At 50.9% G+C, this 15,479-nt stretch overlaps 1 protein-coding gene across 1 annotated transcript in view; it reads left to right on the top strand.

The window, feature by feature from the left end:
- LOC144153459 (alkaline phosphatase-like) overlaps nucleotides 1–15,479 on the top strand; it is a 77,391-nt gene that overhangs the window by 31,417 nt on the left and 30,495 nt on the right. Inside the window, exon 4 of the mRNA XM_077685103.1 lies at nucleotides 11,557–11,731. Coding sequence (XP_077541229.1) covers nucleotides 11,557–11,731 — 175 coding nt within the window. The remainder of the gene's footprint in view (nucleotides 1–11,556; nucleotides 11,732–15,479) is intronic.

Consider the following 15,479-nt stretch of genomic DNA (forward strand, 5'->3'; position numbering starts at 1 on the left):
GAAAACATCGGCAGAAAACGAAAAAGTTAACTTAAAAAAAAAAGCTTGTACCCGCTGGGACTCGAACTCATGGCTTGCAAACCACTTGCGTCAACACACCTAGCGCCCCAGACCACTAGGCCACGAAACCGGCTCAGCCGACCTTGTTAATCTAAGGTATATATTGTACAACACGTTTACACTTTTATTTAGTTTTGGCATTTCAAGCAGCTTAGGTGATTATTTGTTGCATTGCGCTCGTGCAGTAAGCGTACCCCGAGTTTCCACAATAGCTCACGTCTAGCAATTGCATTTCGTAGACGGAAAAGCGTTCGCAGATGCGTAGTCGGGCTGCTGACCGCTGTGGTTGTTCGCCCAGCGCAAAAAAGTGCTTCCCGCACCCTAGTTGTACGCTGTACGGTAAAAATATCAGTTGATTTTATTTCCTTAGTACCTGTATTGACTTCGCTGACTCTTCTCCCGCCTTCACGAGGCCTTATATTTTCCTACTGGCGTACCAGTCAGCGAAGCGTCGCATGTGCGCTTGTGCAGCGCTTGTGTGAAGCGACCTTGACTTGGAGCTAGGTACAGTGTACAAACTAACCAAGTAAAGAAAGGCACATTCTTCCATTCACAAACGTGTCCTAGCTTCGTTTCAACTGAGCGAACGAATTGCGGCCACCCGTCGGCGGCCGGCGGACGAAACGCTGGGCCGACTGACTCTGTCTGAAGGCCGGGGAGCCGTGCAGTAGCGCAGCCAATTGCGAGCTCGGCACCTCCTGACGTCACACGAAAACGCCACAGAAAATGGGCGAGCGTAAAGAGAGGAGGACAGCATTTTCGAATTGATTTTTCTACTAAATAAATTCGCGTAAACGCGGTCAGAGTGGTCGAAACATGGCCTGGGGACTCCGGGCTACAATTTGCGCTAGTAATCCCGCAATGTTTACATATCACTTCAGTGTCCCTTTAACTCGAAACCCCGCGCTTATCTGAAAATTTTCAGCTAATTTTACGACTTTGAGTTAACGAGAGATTACTGTATATCAACAATTAAAGTTTTCAGAAAACGCATAAAAATGAGAAATTATCGTTTGGGGGGGGGGGGGGGGGGCGGGAGGTCGGTAATTTTATGGCGGGTCGTACTAGTTTAAAGTTTGCTCAAGCGCGTTTCTGCGTCTACTTTGTAAATCAGCTCACCAAAGGCGCAGGTTCGATTCCCGGCCACGGCAGCTGCTATTGTGATGGAGGATAAAAGCGAAAAACACCTGTGTCTTCGAGATTTCGGCGCACGGTAAAAATCCCCAGGTGGTCAAGATTAATCCGGAGCCCTCCAGTACTGCTTTCCTCATCACCTGTGTAGCGCCGGCGCGTTAAACCTCATAATCCAAAATAAATCAGCTTCGGAAACGCAAAACACCGCAGCGAGCAACGCAAATATTGCCGCACCCGCCGCGGTGGCTCAGTGGCTAAGGCGTTGCGCTGCTGAGCACGAGGTCGCGGGTTCGATTCCCGGCCGCGGCGGCCGCTTTTCTGATGGAGGCGAAAAGCAAAAACGCCCGTGTGTACGAGATTTCGGCGCACGTTAAAGATCCCCAGGTGGTCAAGATTATTCCGGAGCCCTCCACTACGGCGCGCCTCATCGCCTGCGTTGCGTCGGCACGTTAAACCCTACAATCAATCAATCAAATATTGCCGCGCGTAGGCTGGGAGCTAGTGCCGCGGAGCGCCGGCTGTTCAGTTGTTGACGACAGCAGCGCCGCCGCTATACCGGTTTTATTTTGTGCGCGAAAGTCGACCCGGCGGAGCAATGGGAGAGGCCGCCGCTTGGGCCACTCTAAAACTTCTAGTACACTCTACTATTAGTCATAGAGTTTCTCAATATTACATAGAGCGGAAAGTGTCGCTGCTATCGCAAGCCGACATGGGAATTTTGGGTAGTAGAGTGTACTAGAAGTTTTAGAGTGGGCCGACCGGCGGCCCAGAGCGGTGCTCCTTTCGCGCAGAAAATAGCGGCGGCGCTGTAGTCAACGACAACTGAAAGCGGCGGCTGGCCGCGCGCACGGCCGCGAGCCCGGCCGTATTGTCGGCGGCCAGAAAACGCTGCTGCTGTACGCGCGGAGTGCTTGAAGCTTGTTCTGGGGGACGTCCGACACTGTAGATGCAGTGGAGTGTGGGTAGCGAAATGAGAAATAAAGGCTGCGGCGCATTTTCAGTTAATTTTGCCCTTTCCGATCGACAACAACAAAAAAATTACGGTTTTATCGATCCTTTGGTGCAGTATTTGTAGTGGATTGTAAATTATATGCAGCGACATTTTCGCTATTACAAATTCCCCAATAAAACTTTTTGCGTGAAACGGCCTAATATGAACGATATCATGATTGCTTTATGATCCTGTCCTTGTTATGCTGCTGGATGGACATAAATCGTTCACAAAAAAAAAAAAAAATAGGAGGCATGGAATGACGGCTTTTCAGAATATTTTTTATTGTGGTGTAATTTACGTGAGCTGTTGTTATAGCCGTGAGCAGTGGTCCACTTGTAATAATTAAAAATCAGCGTGGTGTTAATCCATGCTGTCACCTGACTCAGCAGGAATGACACACGCAAGCGAAAAATTGTTTTAACTTAAGGATTATCTTAGCAGTTAGCCCAGTTGTCCCCAAAACCTTGTTTTTTTCAACTATTTACCCAACATTCTATTTTTCGTACCACCTTTAACCTGGTTCAGTGATTGATTGATTGATTGATTGATTGATTGATTGATTGATTGATTGATTGATTGATTGATTGATTGATTGATTGATTGATTGATTGATTGACTGGTTGGTTGATTGATTGATTGACTGATTGATTGATTCAATAATTGATTATGGGGTTTAACGCGCCGACGCTGCACAGACGATGAGCCACGCTGTAGTGGAGGGCTCCAGGTTAATTTTTTCGACCACCTGAAGATCTTTAACTTGCGCCGAAATATAGAGCAAGAGGGGGTTTCGCTTTTCTCCTCCATCAGAAAAGCGGCTGCCGCAGCCGGGAATCGAAGCCGCGTCCTTGAGTTCAACAGCGTAATTCAGCTAAGAAAAGTTGAATCAAAGAAACAGAAATATTATTTATTTATTTACTCTTGTACCCACAGCGCCTTTCAGGCATTACAGCGGGCATTATTCAGGCATTATTCAGCGGGCATTCAGGCATTATTCACAAGTATACTGAGAGAACAACTACACGCACATGAAACCAAATCAAGACATAGATAAAATCATTAACAAATATATTAATCGCGACAAAAATAAAATATAACGCGGGAAACTATACACAGCCTATTATAAAAGAAAGTTCAAGGTTCAAATAAACGGAACTGGTACTGAATACACATTTCTATTGCATTTTCGATGGCAACGAAAATGAAATGTAACGCAAATAATCATACAAAAAATCTATTCAACCAAGAAAAGTACAAGAACGCTAGCATAGAGATTTACCTGGGACAAAAATACTTTGGTTACATTTTGGGGCAAACGCATTTTAAAAACTTCGCATGTATTCACAGGACTTGTTTAGACTTCTTCTATAGAAATGCATCCGTGTCTCTACGTAGAACACAACCAAGTTTGCAGTCAACTAAAGCGCTAAGTTGGGCGAGTTGGTTACTGTACACTAATGAATTCATCGTACTAGCGAACATTAAGACAGGGACACAGCTAAAGACAAGGCGAAACACACGCTGTGTTTCGTCTTCTCTTTAGCTGTGTCCCTGTCCTAATGTTCGCTAGTACGATGAATTCCTTTGCAGTCAAGGTCTCACTGTGCTGCCCGCAACCAATACCGGTGAAGGGGAAAACTTTCCCGATACCGAACGTGAAATATTAACTCGATTTTGGAATCTCGAAATATCTGTCAAACCAAAGCTTTTTTCTCTGCGTGCACAATTATCTCCCATAGGCGGTACGCAATTGCCCCCATTTCTCTCGAAACGTTTTTTTCCTAGGAACACGGATATCTTGAAATCTTGACAGAGAAGGCACAAGGCAAAGTTAGCACAGACAGCTGATAATGTCCCTGTTCGAACGCTTAGCTCCCACTACTACGCGCCAAACGCGGTCGGGAATGGCAAATTTACGTGAAGTACGCGCTGTGCAAAACCGACCTCCCTGTTACCGGAATGCTGTCTGTCGCTTACATCGTTTTGACATAGCTACATGGGTACAACGCAGCTGATCATGCGGACAATGAGGAGCCTCCAGAAGTGGCTACAAAAGAAGAAACACCAAACATGCAACGTCTGCTTCACAACAAGATAGAACGTAGCGTTGGTGAGCAACAACCGATGTGATGCATGGAGCAGCTTGAGAACGCTTTTTTGGGAAGCAGATGCGAACGCAAAAAAGGCGAGGATCATATAAATTCTTTCTTTTACAATATTAAAAATTGTTTTCCCCGCGAATTATTTTCCCTTTATTAGGAAAGCACCTATTTGCAGTGGAGCTACGGGAGCACCAGCTGTTATTTCAGTGACCTGGCCACAAATTTTTAGCACTCCACATGTCTTAAAAGTTTCAGACAATTTTACGACTTTGAGTTAACGGGAGCTTCAGAATACGCATCAGGAAATGTTAAAGCATCGTTAGGTAAAAGGCGTCGATAACTTGATGTTGGGTCGTACTAGTTTAAAATTTTCACAAGCGGAATTACAACTTACGGCATTTACTCTCTAAATTAGCTGCCCAAAGGCATGGATTCGATTTCCTGCCACGGTGGCCGCTTTTCTGATGGAAAAGAAAAGCTAGAAACGGCCGTGTGTTCTAGATTTTGGCGCAGGCTAGAGATTCCCAGGTGGCCAAATTAATCCTTAACCCTCCACAACGGCGCTCCTCATCGCCTGTGTAGCGTCCGCGCGTTAAACTTCATAATCGATCGATAAATCAGCTGCCCAGGCGCCAAACACCGCAGCGAGCAGCGCAAATCTTGCCGCGCGCAGGATAGGAGCTGGGGCCGGGAAGCGGCGGCTGTTCAGTGGTTGAGGACAGCAGCGCCGCCGCTATACCGGTTTATTTTCTGCGCGAAAGTCGACCCGGCGGAGCAATGGGAGAGGCCGCCGCTCGGGTCACTCTAAAACTTCTAGTACACTCTATGGGTACATTGGGTAGTGTGCGAATCGGATTGGCTGCAAGTGGCTAGTGCAAACTGCTATGGATTAGGCTTCTCGGCTCTGAAGCGTTTTTTAGTTCTGTTTTCGGGATGCCCTGTTTGATATTCAATGGCTATCACAGACATGTCTAAACAGCAGCGTGATTAGCTGTTAACGCATGTACTCGCGTTAGCGGGGAGTTTCTTCAGATGAAGGGGTGACCATATGCAGCGACGGCGACAAGCGACGCGAAAAACGCAACCCAAAAGGTGCAACAAAAGAGTGTACTTGGCCAAAGCGACAAGCGAAAAAAATTAATACACTGCCGCCTATGCTATGTCCTCTGTCGTCGTCGCTCGTCGCTACAGTTCACTGTATCGCCGCTGCCGCTCGCTTGTGGGCTGCTTCTGGCCGGAAACAAGCGAGCGAGGGCCCCGGCGGCCGCTTGCTGCTTTATACCGCTTCCCGCTTGCTGCTGTCGCCACTAAATAAGCTTCGCTAGCACACACTATGCGTTTTCTGCACCCATTCAGATACAATTTTCGTGTCGCTCGTCGCCGTCGCTGCGTTTACTTACCCCTTGAAGCATGCGCTGCCTTGGACAGGCGCAATGGGGCAACATACATAGCAACTCGACAAGCCAGTATTTATTTGCCATTTGAAGCATTCATGCGATTTCATAGTGCTTTGCGCGCGTACTTGAAGACTTACTGGGGGTAACAGGCTTCGCTTCCACGTTAATTTATACCTGCTTATACAAAACAAATAAATACAACGCGATTACATCATTCTCGCACCTGTAATGCTGCATCGCCTGCGAAGGCGCGTAGCATACGATAATGAGACTAATGAGATGAAGCAAGAACACAGCTTTAGACAATAGAGAGAGAGAGAGTAAACTTTATTCAATTTGCCAGCTATATAAATAATTTTTTTCAGCTAAATATTACAAAAAATCAAAGAAAACCTCACCCAGTTTGAAGGATGTAATAACTTAAAAATATATCCGAGACGGCCCGCTGTATCTGGCAGCGCGAGCCAAAGGCAGGACCTATACTTTTTTCTTTTCTTTGTAACCCTCTAATTTGTTTTGCAGCATAAGACCTCGAACACAATGCCTTACACAAAACAAAATTTGTTGACAGCGGCACTTTCGGCAGCAATTTTTTAAACAAAAACTCAATTTGCATAGCCACAAAGTCATTGCCGGCCATGCCATGCCGAACTTCCGGCCGAACTACACACTATGGCGGCACTCATGGAGGCGTAGAGCGCTTCCGCCGAATCACGTTGTCGTTAGCGCCAGATTCCACTCTAGGTAAGCTAGTGAGAAACTCTATGCTATTAGTGGCTGGGGTGCGTCTGATGTACTCGCCCACCGTCAGGCGCTCGTTTCACGCGATGTGACGTCATCTCGGCACGAACTAGGCTAACCAACCTTCTGCTCTTCTTTTTGCTCAACCAGAGCTTGATTAATGTTCATAATACTCGAGTAGCAAGTAGAAACCTAGGCAGAAAGCAGTGCGAGTGCATCGGCTGCCGCATTGCAAAACATTGTTTTTAAAATTTCAACACCTATCCATGGTGAGCGTGGACGGCTTCCCTGGTTTCGAGGAGTCGATCGAGGCGCACTGATTCTTGTGCTTTCTCTGCACAAAGAGAATGAAGAGGGAAAAAAACTTTATTCAAACGCGACATTAAGCATCTAGAATGTCCCGGGCAATGCCAACTGGTTCATGAGCTGGTCCGAGGCTAGCCAAGTCCGCCATGTTGAAAGAGGACAGTATGGAAAATGAATGGAACTGAATTGCAATGGGGCAAGAGAAAATACGATGTTCTAAATAAGCGCACAGTTTGGTACAATTGGGATATGCCGGGGAGTGTCGGACACAGCAGAGAAAGAAACGAGCAAGTGAAAGGATGGCGTTCAAGTGTATGCCTCGAAGGAGGCGTAGTTGCGCGGTGGAGATTTTTCTGGAAGAGAAAATGTACGAAGAGTTTACCTGATGTTCCTGCAGTGAAGCTTTATTTCTTGTTTGTGGCGGAGAGCAGTTTCCCACGTGTGTGGATAAGGCCGGGGAATCTCAGGCGCGGCGTGCATAGGTTTGCAGGCGGGGCTCTGGACTACCTCATGACAACATCGCGCTTCACCCACTCGGTGAAATGAAAGAAGGCCCTTCGCAGAGTGGGTTTCCGGGTCGGTATCACAAGGCTCCCGGCCAAACAATGCCGCAACAAAGGCGTGAGAGGCAAGTGCGGCAGAACGACTCTAGCTCAAATGCGTCATTAGGAAGGCAAGAAAACCTGCGAGCCGACACAGCTGCCCTCCGCAGGAGGCATAGACGTGACAAAGTTTTCCCGCGCTCCAAACGGCACAAGTGTGGGCTGAAGGACTTCAGTGGAGAACTCTGACCCGCCTTCTGTTTAATGGGGTAACCAGCGTACACTGGCGACGGAACAGCTTGCCGACAAACTACCGAAGGGAGTTGTTGGTGCGGAGGGTAATATAATTGAAGAAGATATTCATGACCAATTCCTGTGTGTGGAGGTGCAGCTTGAGTCTGGACTGCAGCCGGCGTCTTCGGAAGGGAAGTGAAGCGGAATTTGGAGAACGGCCACTTGTCTGGACGAAGGGAACGCCGCCGCGAGGAGCCGGAGGAGACTAGGCGCGCGAGCGCTTGGAACGACGAAAGACACAGGGTGTTGTGTTCCATGCATAGGCTAGGGTTTCACGCATTTTAAATGCAGAGCATTTCAGTAACTCACGATGTCACCCGCGTTGGCGTCCGTAGCCCGCGTCCGCATCGCTCCCCCTACACTATATAAAAAAATAATACTTGCCGGCGCCATGTTTCGATCCTACGACTCTGCGGGCGGAACGCAAGGTGCACGGTACTCTACCAACTGAGCCACAAAGCCGACACAGAACGGAAGGTTACGAACGGGCCTTATATCCTTGACTCATTCAACCGTCGGCCAGAGGTGCGCCCTCTCCCCCGCGTCCTCCTCGCCTTCTCTCCGCTCGCAACGCCCTCTCTCGCCGCGTTCGGTTCGGGCGCACAACAGGTGGGGACGTGCGCAACACCCTCTCTCGCCGCGTTAGGTTCGCGCGCAAGAACAGGTGGGGCGCTCGCATCGCGCTCTCTCGCCGCGGTCGGTTCGCACTTAAAGCGCTGGACACATGTACGATTTGTACACGCGATTCGCATGCGACTGATCGTTACGACTGTCACCACGACTAGTCGTACGCGTTAATTTGAGACACATGACCCGATGCGTGCATGCGATGCGTCGTCGGCGTCGCTCCGCCCACCGTTTTTGCTCCTTGGTCAACTACGACTATCGCTGAGCTGAATTTGTATATCCCGCGCGTTTAATCGCAACAAATGGATAAAGCAGGCAATAGTGAAGCGTTTCCTGCCTTCGGAAACAGTTCGCGCACACGCCGGCCGCGCCTTCAAGCCCGTACTACATGGAGCGATTTCGCCTGCGAATTCGCTGATGCGGCGCCGCTCGTGCGGCAAAACCACTTTTTTTCGTTGCTGCGGCAAAGTGCCAAACATTTGAAGCGGTTGAGCAAACGCCGCTCGTGCGGCGTGTGCGGCCTAGAGGGGCCGGACCTGTGGCCAATAGGAGCAGAGCTCGGCACCACTTGCACGCTTGGAAACCAGATGGCGTTGCTTGTCTGAGCGCGACAAAAGCGCGGGCACACCAAAACGTTTGTCTTCTCTGCTGTGTGTGCGTATATTGATAAAGAATTGGCGATTTTTATATAAAACCGCAAATACACTTATATTTACCGCAAACCAGGCAGAAACAACTTGCCAAGAAAGTAAAATAAAACCACCCTTGTTAAAATCACAACCTTTTCTGGTGGCAAACTATAATTCAGTCTGCAAACAAGGCGCATCTGAAATGCGAAAATCGCGGCGTTCGCAGGCCCCATGTAGACGACAATTCCAGGCATTGCGAACTTCGCAAGTGCGAATGTTCGTTCCAGCGGATTCGCAGGCGAAATTCGCTCCATGTAGAAAGGGCTTCAGCCGCTCGAACCGGCGCAGACCACGCTAGCAACCGCTTGTCGCTGCTCTTCTGAATCAATCTGATCGTTAAAATGAAGTCCCACATGCGAGAAAGTAGGTGTTAGTTTGGTGAAAAATTGCGCTTGGGATTGTTATCAGGGCTTATTTTAAAAGCGACGATCAGATATCTGCCGCGATGCAAGCGTATACGCTGACCGGTCCCCGCGGCGCGCGGCGGGCGGTGCGCCGACCGGTCGAGAGATGGCAATACCTGCGCGGAAGCATCGAAACAGGCTACGCAGATGTTCAACTACGACGATCGCTGAGCTGAATTTGTAGATTCCGCGCGTTTGTTCGCAAGAAATTGTAAAGCAGGCAATCGCGAAGTGTTTTCTGCCTTCGGAAACAGTCCGCGCACACGCCGGTCGCGCCTGCCAGCTCGGCACACTCAGCGGCTCGAACCGGCGCAGACCACGGTAGCAACCGCGCTTGTCGCTGCTCTTCTGAATCAATCTGATCGCTAAAAAGAAGTAGCTTATACGAGAAAAGGAAAGATAGTGTGGTGAAAAGTTGTGTTACGGATTGTCATTCGCAGTTACACAGATAGCGGCAATCAAATATCCGCCAGGATGCTAAGCCTAGAGTTTCCAACACCCGAGCCGACCAGAGCAACGCCACAACGCACGCCGGTTGCGGGGGGTTGGGGCTCAGCGGGCTCTCATTGGCTGTGGCCTCACGACGATTGCAACGATGGCACGACTGCATCTGGCTTGCCAGACGCACGTCGTGAGCCTCCTCCAACCAGCGATCGACGCCAAAACGGGTCCTAACGATCAATCGTAACGATCAGTCGCATGCGAATCGCGTGTACCAGTCGTACATGTGTCCAGCGCTTAAACCACATATGTCGTTCGCGCGCGCTGCCGTCGCTAACATCTGTGGCGTGATTGTGACGTCAGCATCACGCGTTCGCGTGGTGGCGATTTCGGCGCTATAACACTCTCTCGCGAGGGGCATTGGATTGGATTCGGTTGGATTGGCTTGGATTTGGATTGGATTGGATTAAAGTGGATTGTGTTGGATTGTGTTGCGTCATAGCCGCTCCACGTTGCGTCATAGCCGCGGCAGGGAGTTCACGGCACGTTTCACCATCGACTTCATCGACAATGTCTACGCTGGAAGACAACAGTTACAACAACAACAACCAATACGTAATCCATACGACTTGCAGGCGCGCCCCCCCCCCCCCGCAGAAATGCTCTGCATTTGATCGTGCCCCTCGCGAGGGGGATGTTTTTTTTTTATGTCTACGAGCAAAAAGCCCCGCCTCTTTTATGTGCTAGGCGTTCTATAGCGCAACAATCGGAAAACGAGAATCCCAGTGTGTGTGCCAATTTCTTTCTATTATTAAGCGTCTCATGCATAGAAACACTTCCCGCAGGTGTGTGCGGTACCACCAGCGGCCACAATAAAAGTCTCGCATTGTTCAAAACATTCATTTGGACTAAGCTCAAGCGTTACGTATTATCGCTTCAGTAAGCGGATTAAACAATTCTCAAAAATAGCACCATTTTTAAGCAAAAAACAATGCATCCCTCCGTCGCAGACGTCTCATATCTTGGATATGCATTTACAGTACATGGTTTATCTACATGCACCATATTTCGTATCAGTACATTCTCGGATAAATGTAATAAAGTTTCCCCAAACGTGCTCTTCCGTGCCACCCGCGTGAAACATGTCGGCTTTCGCCCCTTCCTGCCTTGTTCGGCATTAGCTAACTAGTTACCTCCGGCTCCTCGAGGAAGCAGAGAGAGTAAGTTGTTGAACGGTTCTGTTGCTGTGTCTTTTTTCTGGACGCGCAAGCCATTGTTCACCGTGGTGAAAAAAGTAGCCCCTACGCCACTCTGATAAAAATGCCGCAACATCAACTATCACTTCGTGTGGGAATGCCCTGACCACCTGAATCCTCTCCCTTCCCCCTGCCCGGAGCAGGGAGAAGGCGGGCTAACCAGCGCTCGCCTCGAGCATCAGGTCAGCCTGATCACCTAGGCAACGGCAGCGGCTGCCACCCACTTTTTTTTTTCTTTTGGTCTATTCCAACAACCGCTATTCAATAAAAACAACGCACGTTCATCTTAGCCAAGATATATGCGTTACGTCTATGCCCATCTTTGCGTAGCATCCGGCATTTTTTAAATCGACCGCTATATAAACACTTTTAAACAAGGCATAGTCATTTTGCCCTGCAAGCACAAACAACCGATTGCTCCAGTGGCTGCTTTCCAAAAGCTGCTCTGTAGCGACCCCCAAAGTTCAGAGCTAGGCACGAGAAGTATATAAAAGATAACTGTGCCCGTTACCCCTAAAGGCATCGTAATTATTACGGGTCTGCTCACGCTGTATACTTTCCTGCCGCAGACGTACGCGGCGGATCGCCAAGTGGTGGACAGCGCCGCTTCGGCGACAGCGCTCTTCACAGGCGTCAAGTCCAGGTACCGGACGGTGGGACTGTCTCCCAGCGCCCTCCCGTTCGATTGCGACTCGGTCGCCGGCAACGAGGTCAAGTCATTCCTCCACAGGGCGCAAGAGAAGGGTGCGTCCAGCCGCCCGTAACTAAACGCGTGCACAGCGTCATCTTATAGCGCTTTCCATTGGGCGAACAGGAGCACTTCTAACTGCACCCAAACTGCTCTCGCGAGTTCTGGCGTCTTCCAGTGGTCGGGCAGGAGCAGGGGCGTTGTGTTTCATTGGTCGATGAGGAGCACTTTTTTGGCGCCGAGAGCAGCCGAGAGCAGTTCTCGGTGCTCCGTCGCCAGCGGCGGAGTAACAGGGAACGCCGAGGAAGTCACATGACCTCTTTTGCGTCACTTCTGGTTTTATCCCCGGGTGGCGGAGGAGAAATGACGGAATCCAGCCGCCGCGGTAGTCGCTCAGTGCGTACGGCAGCAGCTAAGCGCGGCCGTCTGGCCAAGGAATTGCTGATACTTTTAGATGATGAAAGCACCACAGATTCAAGCGCAAGCTCATCATCGGACAGCAGCAGCAGCGACGACGACGACGATTTGACATTGCATGAGTTTATGTTCGAGCACCTGTTCACCCCGCCGGAGCAGCGATCGAAGGTAGAGTAGTATCTAGAAAAGACGGCGGACGCTGTTATCGTTCGCAGCTAATTTTTGGGAGACACGATGGTGACCCCTTTATCATGAAGATGAACATCTGCTCGGCTTCTTCATTCGTCGCCATGCGGAAGGCAGACACAAAACCACCGCCACGTATCTGGCAAAACTAGCGAGGAATAACTGCGAGCGGACATCACGAGCGCGCGAAATGCTCCGGGAAGCGAGCGCGGGAAACGTTTGGTCTCATGACTCTTGACATCTCGCCCTCCCCCTCTTTTCACTGCCCCGGAGCTGCGCGAATGTTTCGTTCGCGGAACGAAAGCACACGTCCCCGTTACTCCCGTGTGCTGCCCTGGCTGCTCGCTCTACTTGCTCCTGTTCGCCCAATGAAATTCGCCATTAGCTGAGAAGAAAAACGAGAGGGAAGGAGGAAAGTGAAAAAACTGTGCCCGGGGACGCGGGTTCGATTCCCGCCAGTGGTAGCCGTTTTCCTGATGGAAGAAACATCCCCCTCGCGAGGGGCACGATCAAATGCAGAGCATTTCCGGGGGCGCACGACGTTAAGTAGTTTGCGTTACGTTAATGTTGTTGCACTTGTGGCAACTGCTGACGAGAGAGCGCGGCGATGAGTGCGTTCCAGCCTCGCCGACAGTCGCCTTTATCACGCCACGATCGCGCCACGCGCGCGCGATGCTGACGTCACGATCCCGCCAGAGATGTTGTTGATCCCGCGACGCGCGCGCCCCCACCTGTTGGGCGCGAACCGACCGCGGAGAGAGCGCGCGATGCAAGCGGAGAGTAGGCGAGGAGGAGCGGGGCTGACGAGATAGCGCGGCGATGAGCGCGTTCCAGCCTCGCCGACAACCGCCTTTATCACGCCACGATCGCGCCGACAGAGCGCACCTGCGAGCGATGCGGACAACTACGGACGGCAAGAACGGGTGACATCGTGAGTTAAAGAAATGCTCTGCATTTAAAACTTACTATAACACCTAATGCGAAATTTGTGCGCAGCGTGAAAACTGCAGTCTTCTAGGTCACAGTGCACATCTGTTGCGTCTCAGGAAGTGATCGCGAGACAGGCTAGCGCAGGGCGGCGTGACGGCGAGCATGTTATCGCAAATCGTGTTTTAACGTACCGCGCATATGTCACGTGGACGAACGGGGGAGCAGCGGCTGGCGAAAGGTGGAGGAGGAGGCGCGTGCGAGAGATGCCGCCATAGCAGTGTGTCCCGCCCTCCCTCCTCCTAACTTTCGCCAGCGAGTCCGAAGAGCGTCTCGAGCGAGCTCAGCACACTGCTCTCCTGCAGTTTCCTGTGCTGTTTTCTTTCAGTCGTCGCTCTTTCGGTTACACCGGCGTTGCTGTCGCCATCGCTGCCGCCCAACCCCAGTGCCGGCTGCAAAAGTGTTTGCGCAATATTATATCAGCTAAGCTGTAGAAGGACTAGGCGCTGATTTTACAGAAGAGCCTTAGCATGAAGTGCGGCTCATGTACGAAACCGGCAGTGATTCGCACCCAAGGATTACTAAATAAACAATGCTATCCGGCTTTCGGTAGACGCACTATTGCGCGCAATAATATCGTCAATATTAATAAGCCCCGTAAAACGCCCGTACCTTCGTTTTAGTGCGCAAGCACTCAGGAGGCCGCCACTGGGGTTTGGCGTCGGCGACCGAAGACAAAGAAAACGGCGGAGGAAAATGTTTCGAAAGTGTAGAAGGGAGGCCAGTGTGCTGAGCCCGCGCGAGAAGCTCGTCGGAGCTCCTGGCGAAATTGTGCGGGGGAGGGCGGCACACGCTGGTATGGCGCCATCTCTCACTGTCTGCCCGTCCCAGTTTTGGCAGACGCTACTACCCCGTGCGAAGCTCATTAGAACCACGTGACATTTGCGCGGGAGGTTCAAACACGATTTGCAACAAATGGTAGCCGGCGTCGGCAACCATGGAGGAAGAAAAAGTTAGGAGACGGCGGCACTGGAGGAACGTGAAGCCTATGCATAAAAAGCAAAATCGAAGTCAGCCCAGGGCGTCACTGCACCACGTGACCCCACTGCGCCGCCGTGTGAGAGCGCGCGGTGGGGTTTATGGGCCGCTCTGCCCATAACTACTCTGTGGCCAGTTGTCGCGAAGCCTGCTATATGATGGTCTTTTAAGTGCGAATGCACTTTATAAGCGACCCCAAACCATCCACCGCCGGCGTCGGCGGCGGCGTCGGCGTCCGCAGTGCTCCTCTATAAAGAAACAGCATCCGGCGCCAGGTTTCGATCCGCGGACTTTGCGGCCGCAGCGCGACGCTCTACCGACCAAGCCACGGACGCGACGTGATATCAGCGTTAGTGACGCGCCTTATATCTTTAACGCATTCAAACTACGTCGTCAGCGGCGTGCGTTGGCGACTCAGCGGCGTTATAGCGGCTTGATAACTGCGTGGTGTACACGTGATACTACAAACCCGATGGAAGAGATGGAAGAGAAGGCGGCGAGGCGGTGGGCTGCGGGGGCCGAGCGCAAGCGCCGCAAGCGGGCCGACAACCGTGCATTCGCACTTTCACATTCTCCCCCTCGGGGAAATGCGGGGGAATTTTTCCCACGGCTTTGGTTTTTCGCCCGTACAAGGCACTCCCGCCTGCACGCACGTGGGCATGAGATCGCCGAGCAGACGAATACAGGAAGGACGGGGAAAAGCTACCGCCAACCAAACACGAGAGATGCGGTGGAGTCGGAGAGCGCCGCCGCCGCCGGCCCAGCCGACCATGGAGGTCACGTGCTGGGCCGACTCCGGCCGCTTGAGAAAAGGAAACGGCGGAGGGAGTGGCTTCAAGGGAGGTGGGCTTGCGAAGGCTAGCTGCGTGACGTCATGCCGTCTCCTAACTTTTTCTTCCTCCATGTCGGCAACGCGCTTCGAGATTACAGTTTAGTTGCGGGCGCCACCATGCGTTCGCTGATCACGCGATCACCTCCTGAGACGCAGCATATACGCGCCGTAACTGAGAAGACGGCAGTTCTCACTGTGCACAAATTTTGAATTAGGGATGTATAGTAATGGACAGTGCAATTTCTTGTTTAAAATATTCGTAATAGATTATAGCCTCGGACACTGAAAGAATTTAGGATTCTAACCAATGGTTTATTTTAGCTACGTATTTTTATTCACTAAAGTAGACACACAGGTGTTTTGGCGAGTCCGTGCTATCACATTCTTTGTAGCCTGGCCTCCTA

This window comes from Haemaphysalis longicornis, unplaced genomic scaffold (genome assembly GCF_048455015.1).
Source record: "Haemaphysalis longicornis isolate Haplotype H1 unplaced genomic scaffold, Haemaphysalis longicornis Haplotype H1 scaffold_9, whole genome shotgun sequence".
In the NCBI taxonomy this organism is placed as follows: Eukaryota; Metazoa; Arthropoda; class Arachnida; order Ixodida; family Ixodidae; genus Haemaphysalis; species Haemaphysalis longicornis.